This window comes from Leuresthes tenuis, unplaced genomic scaffold (genome assembly GCF_036924035.1).
Source record: "Leuresthes tenuis unplaced genomic scaffold, fLeuTen1.0.hap1 SCAF_1, whole genome shotgun sequence".
NCBI lineage: Eukaryota > Metazoa > Chordata > Actinopteri > Atheriniformes > Atherinopsidae > Leuresthes > Leuresthes tenuis.
In genome coordinates this window covers 38551850-38565496 of record NW_027325355.1, presented here as the reverse complement: position 1 = coordinate 38565496, position 13647 = coordinate 38551850, and the positions used below count along the sequence as shown (strand labels likewise).

The window sequence follows — 13647 nt, the reverse complement described above, 5'->3', positions numbered from 1 at the left end:
GTCACGGTTTTGTAGCCTTTACAATGTGGCCATAGCACAGTTTTTGCATTGCGGACCATCTACAGTATGAATTTTCAGTAGTTTTGGCTCTTCAGAGAGGCTGCATAGGTGTAGGACAGTTCCATCGGAAGGCCACAGGTGATATAATCTCTTAGCAAACAAAACGAAAGATATTTCTTACGAGACTAAAATTTCTATTTAGATTTGCTTTAACAGAGATTCTGTTGGAGTAGAAAGATTTGAACAGGATATTTGAATGTTTATTTCACTTTGCCTGTTCACTTCATGCAAACCATTTATTTGAATGATACTCGTGTTTGGATTTCTTCCCGGCTGGTTCTTTCTGTGTGGAGTCTGCATGTTCTCCCCGTGTACGCGTGGGTTCTCTCCGGGTTCTCTCCGGGTTCTCTGGCCTTCACCCATCCACCAAAAGCATGCATGTGAGGTTAACTGGTGACTCGAGGTTGTCCCTAGGTGTGAGTGTGAGTGCCCAGGCACTGGGAAGCCCGAGCCAGTGTCTTTCTAGTACTGGTCCCAAGCCCGGATAAATGGTGAGGGTTGTGTCAGGAAGGGCATGTCAAATCGATGATGTGAGATCGACTCGCTGTGGCGACCCCTGATAAAAGGGAGAGGCCAAAAGCAGAAGAAGAAAAAGAAGGAGAAGAAGGAGAAGACCCTTATTTGGATTTTTAACACGTCGAATACAAAATGTTCTAAATGTTAGTCACCTGTGGGAGTCTCATTCTTGTTTCTCTGCTGCATCTCTCCTGAAGAGATAAAAATACATAACCTCCATCCATATTTTTATAATATATTAACTCAACTTGAATAAGAAGTATCATACTTGGTCTACGACAGCATTTTATGTAAGTTTTAACAATCCATTTTGAATCCAATAAAAAGGGACTGTATATATAATTCTGCTTGCCTTTCATCAGAAAAGGAAAATAAAGACCAACATATTGAAAAAAATTGAGGCCACTGTGAGAGGATGACAGAAGAGGAGAAGAATGTAGAATGGAAGAAATGGGTGAGGAAAGAAACAGGAAAATAATTAAACTAACAAAGAAAGAAACAAATGCCACACTTTTTGTTCTTACTGGTGACTTTGGGAACAGAATAGGAAATCAGTGTTGAGATTAGTTCATCTGTATCCTGAGCTAAGAGGGGTTGTCACACAGAGAAGAACTCTAACCCTAACCCTAAGACGTTCGGCGAGGGGCTTTCATCTTGGTGTCTCCCTCATTTCTGTCAGCTTTGCTTGTGATGTCAGTCTGTTCCCCTCCAAAACCTTTTCTTCAGAATTAGAAATAGATTATGATTTGGATCAGAATACTATTCATCTTTCACAACATTCACAGTGTTAGCATGCAGTGAGCTGGGTTAGTAAAAGTTAAAGTACACTGAAGGGCACCGTTTTCTGAGAAAATGAGTGGCTTTTTCGAAAAGCCTGACCCTTGGTGACCGTTGTGCATGAAGCGTCTGGGGGAGCAAGATAACACCTCATTCACACCTGCTCCAGTGCTAGTGTTAGCACGGCCTATAGTGTGTGTTCATAAGTTCATGGTTTGAATACAGAGGTGAAATACCTGTGTATAAGAAGGCAAACGCTTCATTGAGGAAACGCTCTCCTTCCCACATGCCTCAGTCCGTCTTCAGTTGAATGCAGATCTGCTGAGGTTCAGAAAGAAACTAAAAGAGGATTGTATCCCACTCAACTCCACCACATGATGGAAGGAGAATGGGAATGGCTGTTACGACAGGGAGCTAACTGCAGAGGAGTACAGCCTGTTGGCCTTTTTTGTCAGAGATTCTCCATCAGTCGCACACAGCCAGTGTGTGAGTGTGCACGTCACATGGCTGCTCCAAGAAAATGAGGCTTTGATGATATGGGTGTCAGAGTTGGAGCCTTGCTGCCACGAGCCGACTGACGCAGATGGAAGTTAAGGGGAGGAGGAGGGAATCGGGAAGTAGCCTGGACTCCAACTGACACATGGTCAGAGACTGCTGACATTTCTGAGGTGACACACACTTGGGGAGCGCCGTGCACCGCACTCTGTGCAGGGACGCGATCAAACACATGCGCTGGTTGTTGGCCGAGGTGTGTTTTGATGCCCTCTCTCTGGTTTGAACAGCGCTCAGCACCAGATAACCTGTGACACTGAGCACCTTAAAGGGCCAAAAATCTGGATTTCATCAACTCTTTTTTATCTGGCCGACTTGCTGTGGTATTCTAATACAATTACATGATACTTGTTTCATGATGATGCTGTCAACAGTGGAAAAGCTAGTGGACCAAAAGGGCCCAGAATTCATTTTAATCCTGTCTCACATTTCACTACTTGCAGAATAACCACAGTCAACACTGTGTGTGAGAAAATTCCTCAGTTTTTGGATGCGACATGAGTTCCATGCAGATTGAAATGAGCCTTTTTTACCGAAACTTTATGAACTGAAGAAGCTGCAAATTCAGCATTAACGGTGGGAAAAGAGAACACTGAACTCTCACACCAGCGAAGGAAGTTTACAGACTCCTGTCACGTGGTTTAAAAAAGTGATTGGTGATGGTTTCTTTAAGCAATAATGATCACATTGTGTCAGGTTTTCCTTTCTTTCACCTGAACAATAACCACAACAAAGTGGTGTTCCCTGCCAGGGGATATAAAGTAAAGTAAATGAGACAATTCATTCAGTCATTTACACCTTTACTTAATCAGGAAGTGTCCTAGGCTAACACACACGTGGGTAACACACACCATCGAACAGCATAAACTGAAGCATCTTGATAACAAAACCTCAGGATATTTAATCATCACAGCCCAGAGTCTAGTCTGCCTTTAGCAGGTTTGACATGTGCTCAAATCCATTATGAGACCGGATCCTTAAGATTCAGGTGATTTGGAAGTTGATTGCTCTTTCACAGCTCGGTGCAACATTGGGACGAGATAAAAGTAATGATTTGATGATATAAAATGGATTTTCTCATTTAAAAAAAACAATATATATACATATTGAAATAAATGAATGATGATTGCTTTTGTAGAAGAGGATCAGATGAAAGTTGGTGATTACGCTAAAGAACTGGTCATAATTCCATATTTTCTGTTGTCTCATCCAATTACAAGATGAAAATGTTCAAATAAATGAATGTTTCTCTCTTCAGATCAGGAGAAGTTGATCTTCATCATCCTAAAATCTCCTTTTCAGAGCCTCCCTGCTGACACAGCTAAAAAAGATCTGTCTTCTCTGAATTATGGAGACATTTATTCTTATTACAAAGTCATACAAAGTTGTAAATGTGAGAAAATCTTCCCTTTTTAGACGGCAGAGCTACTCTCCTCCCTGCTGATTGTTGACAGTGTACACTCTAAGTGAGTCATGGTCTGCTGGTAGCTGTGCTGCCTCGCCAACCAGGCAAAAAGGGGCAGATGCTCACTTTCATTATATGTCATCACTGGTTTAATTGTAGTTTTATTTTTGGACTTGCACATCAAAGAAGTTTTTATTGGATGTTTCTGTGAGGAAAGAAAACCGTCTTCATTGGTTTTCTTTCATTTTTAAAACTCATCCAGATCCGGCCTGATGACTTCCCAGTGAATGAGCCAAGAAAGTCTGGGATTTAACTTTCTGTTTCTTTGGTGAATCAGCAGTCAGAGAGCTAACGAAGAATGAGAAATATCAGCTGTCAAGCCTACTTATATTGTTCAAGGAGGAGAAAAAGCCCAAACTATTTTCATTACGTGCAAAGGTTCTGCTAATGAGACATTTCAAGTCGAGTTAAGTCACTGGCTTTATTTACTTACTGTGCATTAGCGCGCATGCTGTAACAGCATCTTTTCCCATTTAAAATGCCTGTAGTGTGTACGGTTGCTTGTGCCTGTGACTTGTTTGTGCAGTTCTGCAAGCTGTGAAAATATCTCCCTGCGGATGTCAAATAGATTCTAATTAGCTCTGCAGAATTTAATGAACATGCGCTGGTGGATGAGTGAGGTGGTGCCCCGGCTGGATGGATGTGGAACCAATCTCACTTCTCCACGCTTGAAAGGGGCTCGCTGCAGCCAAACATCTCTCTGACACACACACACCAACCTTTTTTCCTCGTGTGTCGATGACTTTCACTCGGCATGTTTCCTCCGAATCATTTAGCTGAAGGCACTGAGCAGGAAAATTGTTTCATTGTTTAGAATCTATAGAATGTGTTCATTTGATTTTTGTCAGATTGTCTTTCTTGTTGCTTTCACATTGATTTACTCTGAAGAAACACACGTTTGTTCTTGAAGCAGTGAAAACTGTCCCCACCAGCGTCAGCCCCTGTTCCTGATCATTACAGAAACACTTATTTTTTTCTGTGACCCCAAAATAATCAAGATGTAAATATTTGTGTGTAAACAACATGAATCCCAGCTTCTTGTGTTTAATCAGGACTGTGACAGTACATAGACAACATGTGTATGTGAGCACGAAGCTGCCATGCCCTCTGTGTTATCCTTCGATGCTTGAAAAATGATATCTCATCTCCAGAGAGAACAACAAGGAGACATCTTAAACCTTGTTAATGGGACAGACATCACATCTCATCAAAGGCTTTCGCACTATAAATGATTATTTTTTAAATCCAGATCACAAACTGTTAACCCGCTTAGAAAAACCACTCCTTCAGTAATTAATAATGATAATTATACAGAAAGGCCCCAGCTGGGAGTTGAACCAGGAACTCTCTTCTGTGAGGTGACAGTGCTAACCACCACACCACCGTGCAGCCCCAGATAAAAATACAAAAGGTCCAAAATAAATGTCTGGCTCGAAAACTGTCAGATACATGATTCAATTCTTCAGGATGAACTAGCCTAATAAGGGGTAGGTCTTATCACATGGTTCAACTGTGACAAGCACATAGGTCATTTGTCCATATGTTTAAATGGGATCCATCAAAATGTGCAGTAGTACAGCCCCTACAAGTGGAAAGAACCATGGCACAATCATGCACAGCCCTTTCAACCGTGCACTTCTGTGGACGTAAGATGAGATGTGAAAACTCCAGGACGCTTGTTTTACCTTACCATACATACATTATACATAATCATATTGTGCAAATTTGTCAAACAGATCATAATTGTGTTCACATAATTCCAGTTCATAAAAAGTTGTGAAAGTAAGGAAACAACAGATCTTACTGAGTCTTGTCTTTGTTTCAGCTTCCTGACCTGAGCATGCACAAAGCGAGTGGAGAGGAAAACTGTCTTTTAACAGGAAGAAACCAAAACCAGTGGCTTGGCTAACAATACCATCATCATTTGGGCTAAAACCTGAACATCTCCCTTTTTAGGGCAAGTGACTGTTTTTGATCACTTCTGCACATGTTATATGCCTATAAAGTGCCCTATAAAGGGTTAAAGACATCCTTTTTAAACGTCACATGCAGTTGCTCTCACGGCCTCTAGAGGTCCCATATTCTCTGAACAGATGCTTTTCTCCTTCTGAGACACTGTGGTGGTTCAACTGCTTAGGTTGTATTATTGTTGTGAATCAGATAACGTCTTGATGATTCCTGGTGGTTCAAAAACAGGCTGCACTTCCTGGATTTAAAGACAGTTCTTATCTGAAACAGCCTTCAAGTCATCTTCATCCATCAATCCAAAATAATGGACAGTAAAGTCAAATCAAATGGAATGAAATCAAATATACTTTAATATGTTTTAGCATCTTAAAATCATTTGACCTCATTGACTGTTTGTTTAAATGTTTACATTTCTCTTTATTCATTCTGAATAATGAATAAGGAGGTAATTTCAGCTACTGAAATTGCACCTGCAGTTCTTTGAATGCAAGAAATTACAAAATGAGTTGTTTTACTTCATAAACGTCTCAAATGTAGGAAGTTATTCACTTTAAAACATAGCTGGAAAACACAAGGAACAGTTAGCACTTTTACTGAGAATGGCCACAGAGGTGATTACTGTTTGCTACCACCGCACAGGTATTCATAATACAGGCTGAAGGAAATGCATTCCTATACACTTAGCCTTCAGTTTTGTCCTGTGATCTTACTGGTCACAGTAGATGATGAAGATAATCAGTCACAGGCAGACAAAACTGTTTTACATGATGGGGACATTATTCAAAGCAGTAGTGCGCCTCTGTGAGCTGGTTTTAATAGGTTGTGAGTACTTAGGGAAGGTAAGGAGGGCTTGATGTAGTCATACTTATTTGGAAACACATTTCAGGTTTCAGCTTTTTTATAAGGTGAAAAACAACAACACAAGTGTTATCTTTTAAAGCACCCTTTAAAAATGTTGAATCTTTTGGGACAGCCAGGTCAACCACAGCTTATGTGACAGAGGAGAACAGTTGTGTTTTACAGTCATTATCCTAGAGTCATCCACATGATGTGACCCTCTGATGTCTCACTGCTGCACTGTCACTCAGGGGAGGTCATTAACACTAGGCCTGCCCCATGTGGGCAGTAATACTCTCTTCTAATTACAGACCTCCGTTAGAGAATTCACCAGACTTGAATGGAATTCTCTTCCCCTTCCTTCATCCCTGCATGTGCCTGAAGCTGGTTTGACCTGCCCTGTTATCTGAAGTCTGAACATGGCTGCAGCTGAGCTTCGTAAGCTTATCCCAAACATTTCCACTCTTCTTATTCCCCTTGATGATTAACATTTCTGATGCAAGTTTATCATCATCTGGACCAAGAATCCACACATTGAATTTTTTTCCGATTTCTTTAGTTTTGTGAGACAACAATCACATCTGAGATGCTGTAGAGGCGAGGCTACATTGACCCTCCACTTTCTCTTCTTCTACAGTTTATTGGCACCCAGATAGATCATCAGAACACCCAATCTTAAGTTAACAACTTCTAATATTTCCATTACAGTCATGGATCAGAACAAACATTCAGATTCTCTGATAGTGGAACATAACTTCAGACAGCCTCATTGTATTTCTGAGAGTAGCTGAGAGTGATGCTGAGGAAAGAAAAGGAGACCAGCGGCTGCGATAAATGGTATGTTGTATCTTAACTTATTTATTTTGTGTGAACTGGCAGGGTTTTTTGTTTTTTTTGGCAAATTTTTCACCTCCACATTGAAATTTTCCTTTCAGAAATCTGGTCACCTTATCCCAGTACCAACACAAAGACAGACAAGACAAACAACCACACTCTCTCCTGAGGTCATTTTAGAATCCCAGATTAACCTAACATGCATGTTTTTGGACTGTGGGAGGAAGGTGAGAACCCACCCATACACGGGGAGAAAATGGCTCCAGTCGAGATTCAGACCAGGAACCTTTATTAGATTAAGACTTTATTGTCATGTAGATACAGAAAATTATTCCTCTGCATTTAACCAATCCAGGTTGACACCTGTTGAACACACACAAAGAGGTCATGGTGACAGAAACCACATACTGGAGCAGTAGGCAGCCAATCACAGCGCCCGGGGAGCATGGGGTTACAGTGCCTTGCTCAAGGGCACTTCAGCCATGGCAAGGAGGAGGACACCCCTCCAGCTGTCAGTCCACCAGTCTTTGAGAAGTGAGAATTGAACCGCTAACCTTCTTGGTTATTGGATGACCCACTCTCACCACTGTGGGGCGACAGTGCTAACCGCACCAGTGTGACACACCATCCTGATTCATAAAAATGTGGTTTGCATCCATAAACAGATGCAAACCACATTTAAAAGGGAGAAGAACTCCCTTTTAATGTCCCAAATGTTAATTTGGGGCAATTTTTAAACAAATTGCCTCCATTAAAATGGAACAAAGTAATAGCATAGAATATACTTCCTTTTCACATTAAGCCTTTGTACCGAAACAGTTAGAAGGAGAGGCACCGGGCAGGTCGCCAGTCAGTCACAGAGCCAACACAGAGATAGAGAAGACAAACAACCAGGAAGGAAACTGAGAAGTCACACTCAGGGAGAACATCAAACTCCACACAGAGAGAACCCGAATGACACTCAGACCAGGACCGCTAACCATCTCACCACCCTGCAGCCCTGCTTGAATTCAGGGAAAGAACATTTAGGGCTATCTGGGATTTCTTTTCTCAGAGGCACATTAACAGTTTCACAATGCTTTGTCTTGGCTGGCTACAAAGACAGACATAACTGGCTGTCATCTGCATAAAAATGGAAATAAGGACCTGTGCCAAAGACTCATTATGACTGAGGCGTGTGGTGTGGTTGATCCCAAGAACAAGCCCAGTCTCCGTTACAATGATCAACAGTACTAAACGTTAACCTGAGATCTACTCGACAGGCCGTGAGGAGATCACTAGTAACTCTAACCAGTGGTGTCTCTGTGCTATCATTACAGTTAGCAGAACCTGTTTCAGCGTTCACTTCTTTTTAATGTGAATGAGCTAAACAAGTGAAACACACGGCTCTTCGTGGCATTCAGCCAGGTCACAGAGACATTTCCCTCGGTCGTATGTGCCACTCTGCTTCTGCTGATGATCCTCTTTAACATTAAACTGGGTGCACTGACATGCTGTGGCATTTTGATAACGCTCTGATGGTATTTACAAGACTCTCCAATGTCAGCTCAGATGTTCTGTGCACATTAAGTCATTTCAGCTGGAACACCTGTGGAGTGGCTTTGGCTAACTGGGTTGAGAAGAACCCCATTTACAAGACTGAGTTATGCTGTGAGATATCCAGTGCAGCACCTTCTGATGCGGTCTCAAGAGAGGGAGTCGAGGCTCTTCCAGCATTGGAACTCCAACACCAAAAAGTGATGGTGGCCATGTATTGTTTTGCCTCTTGATACTTTACTGCATTTCACATTAATCCCATTGGGCTTCTGTACAATTTACTGCTGAAGTCATATACAGTTCATATATGTTTGAAGTAGTTTAAGTTTTATTATTGCTGTTACGATAAGGAAAATATTCTTGGTTTAACTGCTTTTCAAGAATAAATCATGAAATTCTCCTTTTGTTCTTCCTTCTGATGCAACTTTTAACACAGCCGCTGGTCAGGGAATGATTTATTAAGACAGTTTTCTTAAATGTGAAACATATTTCATCATTTTATTAAGTATTAATTTTCCTCTTGTTGATAAAAACAGTGGCATCAGTTTTATGCTGTTCCAGAAACTCTCTCCCTTAAGATTTCACTTTAAATAGTTTAAGGGCTTGAATGATTTCCAGATCAGTGCACTTTAATTCATATTCAAGCCTAAGTATCTGTGAAACAAAGATTGCGCCAAACAGATATGCTGCTGCTCATACTGGGAATTTCACCGCCACAAAGAGAGTTCGGTCTTATTCACACATTTCTCCAGTGTGCAAATATTCACTAAGCATCCTTTTCTATTCACTCAAATGGTTTACAATTTGTTCTAAATATCTATTGGACGTTATAACAGAGAAGTTTTAGAAACTTAACGCAGCCATCAGAATGTTCTGTCTGACAGGTTCTGACCCACATAAAAGTGTTGAAATCAATCAGCAAGACCATTCATCAGCTGCCCTGTCTTGGTGCTGTTCAGACTTGTGGCTCTTTTCACTCTGTGCTTTGTCATGACTGACCTACATTAAGCTTCCTGCCTGTGAAAGCAGCATTTATGCAGAGAGGGGAGGGAAGCAGCGAGTCCTGCTGCTGATGGGTCTCCTCTGGCTGTCTGACAGCCGTAAGAAAACCCAACAATGGAGCAAAAGGAATGGCCATTAATGTAATAACCAGTGTGTCGTGTCCAGCAATGAAACATGTCTCCCAAAACCCGCTGAACCCTGTTCCCTCATCGGGGGATTTCAATTCAATTCAAAACACTTTGTTTACTTTTATGCTGTGGACGTTGAGGGGCTGCGCTGGCTGACACGACCGTTCAATGTCACACGGAGGTCTGGGACAACACCGGTGGAGTGGCAGACCGGGGTGGTGGTTCCCATTTTTAACAAAGGGGACCGGAGAGTGTGCTCCATCTACAGAGGGTTCAGCTACTCAGCCTCCCCAGAAAGTTTACTCCAGGGTGGTGGAGAGGAGGCCACGATCAATTGTCAAACCTCAGACTGGAGTCACTTTTGCAAGCTATCCAGTCCCTGTATGACCAAAGTTGGAGCTGTGTCTGCATTCTCGGTCCAAAGTAGAGCTGGTTTACGAAGCGTGTTGGACTCCACCAGGGCTGCCCGTCGTCACGAATACTGTTTGTGGTTTCCATGGACAGGATCTGGAGGTGTGGTCAAGCAGAGGAGGGCGTCTGGTTTGGGAACCTCAGGGTTACATCTCTGCTTTTTGCAGATAATGTGGTTCTGACCTTCAGCTGCTCTGGAGCGGTTCACAGCTAAGTGTGAAGCAGCGGGGAAGAAAGTCAGCTGTTCAACAACTGAAATGAATCAGTCCAGTTCTTAGAAATTAAGGCCTGAGAGTGCATCCTACAAGCTGGAGTTAGATCAGAACAGCAGCCTATTTAATGCATTTTCATTATGAGCAGAAACTTAGTCTTTTCATCACTCATTAGACATCAGTACCGTTTTCACAGCAGCTGGAATGGGAGCCACAACATTTTTATTTTCTCCATGTGAAGATGCCACTGATGGAGCTGTGCTGACTCCTGTCAGTGAATTTGATCTTTTGCCCAGATCTCTGTTTACAATCCTTGCAGGAGAGTGCTTTACTGTCCCTGACACCCAAAAGTATCCCCACACAGCTGCTTTAAATGTTTAAATTCAGCTCTGGTCTTCTTCCACCATTACCTCCAACTTCTCATTGGAAAATGATATTAGCCTGACATGGCTTATAAATGAAGTCCTCCTCACTGTCTCTGGCAGCTGTTCTGTTTCTCCAGTTAAACACACTGAAAGGCCTTCAGGAAGCTCATCATGCATTTTGTGATTACACCACGAAGGGAGAGGATGTCAGACTCATCCGCCTGTTGTCCAGGAAAAGGATATTTCAATATTACTTTGTCTGTCTTAGTCACAATGTTTTCCTAACTTTAACCTCTGGTTGAAAATGTGTCTACCTTCCTTATATGATTCTCCCTGAGGGCAGTTTTAAACCAGCAGAGCTTTTCCATTTAAGTGTTGACAGCCTGCTCTGGCTCTAAACTCAGATGTGGCTCTCTGATAGAAACTGCAGGAGTAAAAATATCCACCGCATCTTCAGATGATGCTTTTGTCATTCTCTAGTACTGGTATTTTTATTCTTATTTAACTCCATGCATGGAGTTCTCAGTCTCAGTCTGGAAGGCTGCCATGCTGAAGTTGGATCTGCCTTTTCACTCTCATATTGATGATATAAATCTGTGCAGTTCTATTTACAAAGTACCAGTTTACATGAAATGAAATAAGATCAAATAGAATAAAGAAGCCAACAGTTCCCTCTGAGAATGTACAGGTTTAAACTGGAAGATCTAACCCACTACTTCACCCTTTTGTATGAAATCATTTCATTTCCTGTTTTTAAGCATCTTTTGTTTTGTTGCAAACACCTTTAAGGCTGCCACTGGCCCTGTCATCCTTCCCACCCCTGGCCTCTACCTCACCATGACCAACCGGATCAAACAGCCACAAGCTGCCTCTCCTCTTCTTTTCTCACTCTCACTCTTTTGGTCTTGGTTAGCTTGCAGAGAGCAGCCATCTCTGCCAGCTTTGGCAGCAAAGTTCTCTGGCCTGGCAGTGAGGTGCACCCAGCTGCCCCACTGGCACCATTTAGAAAGCCACTTAATGGGTTTAGGCATATTTGCTAATTTGTCAACAAGTTCTGGAATAAGGAGGTTGCTGCCAAGCTGGGTGGTCTGGATGTAGTTTGTACTGGGCAGTCGTTTCTGGAGCCATGGGTGAAATTCAAATCAAATTCAAAGGTCTTTGCATACTTGACAATTTGTATTTGGTGCATGGAGCAGCGGAACTGTGCTTATCCATTTTATCATCTTTCTTTCTATTAGAGATTACAGTTGAAGGATTTTTTCATACGGCAGAAAAAGGAGATCCAGTAAATGGAAACCTTTTGATGTAAATATGGTGTTCAAAGGCACCCTTCCTGCCTTTGAAGAAGCTGATGCAGTAGCGCTACATAAGACACAGGAGCCCTCTGTCAGTCAGCTTGTTTCCATTACGCTTGAACCTAGGAAGGCCTGTGAGCTACATTTGGAAGTAATGAATGAATGTAATAATTCAGGGAATATCCACACGCACACATAGATTTGGGCAGCTGTAGGGCAGGAGCAAGAGTCGTGGTCTGCCAGTTGGGTATTTGGGGGTTCAATCTGTGGATGCTGGAAGTAAATAATGAACTGCAAGGTGCCCCCGGCGTGTTCATCAGTGTGTCACGGCACAGGCTGTAGCACTGTATAGACACACGCTCTGTGATCGACAAGAGTAGGAAAGTGCTCTGTAAATACAATCCATTCACACGGCAGCCACTGTTGCCAAACTACTTCCACTCCTCTCGGTGTCCACAGCTGGGATCGCCGTCGTCGATGTAATCTGGGACAGCTTGTTCCAGGGTGACAGGGTCCGACAGCCACGTGAGCACAGCAGCTGTTTTCTCCCACAAAAGAGGAAGAGCTTTGTTTGCCCCTAAATGTCTGAGGATGTATAATGGCCCTTTAAATAAATCTGTGAATGTGTTGTCTTACCATAAATTGTGTTCTTTATATACAAATGCATTGTTAAATGGAGAAATTGTGGTTTTGATCTTAATGACACTGAATGATAAATGATGGACTGTAATTACATAAAGCTTTTCTAGTCTAGGTGACAAGCCACATTCACCCATTCTCACACACACATTCGACCCTTCGACTGGTCCGGGCTGAACTTCTGATATTTTGGTCTCATGGCTAAAGACTCAACTTGTTCTGTTTATAGGTTCACTGTATAACAGTCTGGATGAAAGGTCTCTGTTTTTCCACTCAACAGAAAACTGCTCGTTTGTTCGGTGCTGTGTTGAGCAGCAGATGAACTCACCTTTGGGTTAATCTTCCTGCAGGTCTTTCTTTTACGGTTGAGTAAACACAGAAAGCACAACCAGCTGTGTTCCAAAATGTCTCCAACTCAAGTCCCTGAAACATTGATGGCGGAAGTTTCTGGAGATTTCAGACCTTGAAACAAAGCAAAAGTGGCTCAGCTCTTTCCACAGTGGAATGATTCCCATTAAAAAATGGTTCACAAGTTAAACTGAGATCTGCTCTCTCTTGGGTATTTTCATCTATCCAGGTTTTCTGAGCACAGGAGACCAGGCAGCCAAGGGCAACTACGGCCTGCTGGATCAAATTCAGGCTCTCAGATGGATCAAAGAAAACATCCAGGCCTTCAAAGGAGACCCAAAGAGAGTGACCATATTTGGCTCTGGTGCCGGAGCATCGTGCGTCAGCCTGCTCACCCTCTCACATTACTCAGAAGGTTTGTGTTTCTGCTCACAGCCAGACCGGATGTATTAGTTCATGTATTGCTTTATTCTGTCTTTCAGCACTCACCTTTGAATCTCCACACATATGTTCCTCTTGTGTCCAGCTGCAGAGAGGAAACTTGTAGACAGTGCCAAGCTGCTTCTGTCTGTTACTGCCACAGCTGCTGCTCAGGGCAACAATGCCAAAGAAATCCTTGTGCTTTGACTAATGGTATCTGACATCCTGAGAACAAAGCACAAATCAATGATAAGATAATAACCCCACCTTGGTGGCTGAGGA

The 13647-nt window shown here is 42.4% G+C and overlaps 1 protein-coding gene across 1 annotated transcript in view; it reads left to right on the top strand.

The window, feature by feature from the left end:
- nlgn4xa (neuroligin 4 X-linked a) overlaps positions 1-13647 on the top strand; it is a 103280-nt gene that overhangs the window by 79769 nt on the left and 9864 nt on the right. The window contains exon 4 of the mRNA XM_072379311.1: positions 13175-13360. Coding sequence (XP_072235412.1) covers positions 13175-13360 — 186 coding nt within the window. The remainder of the gene's footprint in view (positions 1-13174; positions 13361-13647) is intronic.